General features: G+C 44.5%; 1 protein-coding gene across 1 annotated transcript; it reads left to right on the forward strand.

Moving 5' to 3' along the window:
• The first annotated feature begins 989 nt into the window (after window positions 1-989).
• Window positions 990-2,081, forward strand: LOC121915520 (chemokine-like receptor 1). The gene has a single exon (XM_042439837.1). The coding sequence runs from the start codon at window positions 990-992 to the stop codon at window positions 2,079-2,081; it is 1,092 nt and encodes a 363-aa protein (XP_042295771.1).
• The last annotated feature ends 222 nt before the right edge of the window (window positions 2,082-2,303 follow it).

A 2,303-nucleotide genomic window follows, 5' to 3' on the forward strand; every position in this document is an offset into this window, starting at 1 on the left:
TCAGCAAGTGACTGCTCTGATTATGGTGGATAATCTTTTAAGAAGTGCAGCAGAGATAGCCAGTGAAGAGAGTGATAAGAAAGGCAGGAAGGAGAGCGGGTACAACTGTCCAGCAAAGCTGCAAGAGAAGAGTCATCAAAGCCTTCACCATATTGGAGAGAACAGCTTTATAATACTTGGTGAGTAGAATGTCTTTCATCACAACTGAGACTTTTATGGTATGATAATAAAAACTTTATTTTTACCCTGCCTCTCTGTCAGGGACAATCGAGGTGGCTTACAATTAGCCTTTCTCATTGCCACAGCCTTGTTCTCCTCATGAGAAGAATGAGGCTGAGGCAATGAGGTGTGAAGGAGGCCAACCGGGTGTCACACCTCTTCCAAGGTGTCACCCAGTGTGGGCCACATCCTCCACATACCCCAAGTGATGACACTGATCTCATGTGTCATTCCTCATTAATAGCTTTTGTCATCTTGACCATGCTAGGATGTTGCTTGTCCAAATGTGTTGCACTCAGTTAACTCAGTGTGGGGAGAGGAGAAGAGGAAGCAGAATCATGTCCTTCTCTGTAGATTCAGACAAAAACAAACGGCTGCAGCCTCTCCTAGCATGTGTCTTCTTCTTCCTCAATGTTTTCCATCTTGCCCACATGTTCCTTCCAATGTTCCATGGTCCCACATGTCCCAGTTTCCATCTGAAATGCCAGAGGGCATGCAAGACTGAATACAAATGTAATTCACAGCTTAAGTCAAATATCACGTGACACATTTCATGTTCAAAACATGGACTTAGAAACAGGGCTTCTCTGTGAAAATCTGAAATGTAACAATCTGGATCTCCCCTTCATTGGCACATGTACATCCATATTCATTTCTGTTCAAACTGAAAAGATGTGAGCACTCCCCCTCTCTTTCTTTATTTTTCACTCCCCCCTTTTTTCCAGGTGAAACATACTGAAGGAGAGAAACGTGAGTGACTGTAAGAAGGGATGGATGCTTTCACCTCCTTTCCATACTACGGCAACATTGACTATCCACCATATAGCAACAATGATTTCTATAACTTTAGCTGGAATGGAGACTGGCACCTAGGACCTTACTATGATGATTTACACATCTCGCGGGTGATGAAAATTGTTTCCATGTCCATTTACAGTGCCACATTGCTCCTGGGGACCACAGGGAATGGCCTGGTTATTTTCCTCACAGGTTTCCACTTGAAGAAGACGGTGACCACTATATGGTATCTCAACTTGGCCATGGCTGATTTTGTTTTTGCCATTTGCCTCTCTTCAGAGATAATTTATGTTGCCTTGGATCATTGGCCATTGGGAAGGCTCATGTGCAAACTTGACAGTGTGGTGCCCTTCCTGAACATGTTTGCCAGCGTCTTCTTCCTGACCGCCATCAGCGCTGACCGCTGTGTTTCTGTGGTGCACCCAGTCTGGGCCTTGAACCATCGCACTCTCAAGCTGGCTTCTGTCATGGCTATCATCATCTGGATGATCTCCTTGGCTCTCAGCTTACCTTATTTCTCCTTCCGTGACACAAAAGACACACAGGATGGCACCATACAATGCGCCTATAACTTTAATTCAGAGGATGCTAGTAATCCATGGGCACACCGTGCCATGGTGGTTACTGAATTTGTGGTTGGTTTTCTCATCCCCTTCCACATCATTTTGGCCTGCTACTGTGCCATCATTATCAAGCTAAGAGGGAAGATCTTTGGTCGATTTAGCCGATCCTTCAAAATTATAATAGTGGTCATTGTGGTCTTCTTCTGTTGTTGGTTCCCCTACCACCTCTTTGCCATTCTTGATATGCTGGAAGATGACAGTCTTGAAATGAAGAATATTCTTAACATAGGCTTACCATTGGCTAATGGTCTGCTCTGCCTCAACAGCTGTCTGAACCCCCTCTTGTATGCCTTCCTTGGGCCTGACTGCAGAAGAACTAACTGCCGATCCTTCCTGTCAGCCTTTAAAGCAGCTTTCAATGAGAACTGGGCTACTGTGTCCTCTTTCTCCAACAAAAGAAACTCCAGTTCCACATCAGGAGTGGAATCTAGCATGGTTTGAATAACCTTTTCCCAAGCTCAGCAAGCTGGGCATATTCAATATACACTACCACCAAAATAATCCAAGGCAAACTAAATGCTTTATGCAATTTGGTGGGTATCTTTGGAAAGGGCTTTTTGAGTGAAGGCAGTCATTTATGCATTGTAAAAATTAAAAGACACACACACAAGCACATCCCACCCACCCCTCCAGAAAAAGGACAGAAGAGGGCACAGATTTGCA

Source organism: Sceloporus undulatus, chromosome 9, assembly GCF_019175285.1.
Source record: "Sceloporus undulatus isolate JIND9_A2432 ecotype Alabama chromosome 9, SceUnd_v1.1, whole genome shotgun sequence".
Taxonomy (NCBI): domain Eukaryota; kingdom Metazoa; phylum Chordata; class Lepidosauria; order Squamata; family Phrynosomatidae; genus Sceloporus; species Sceloporus undulatus.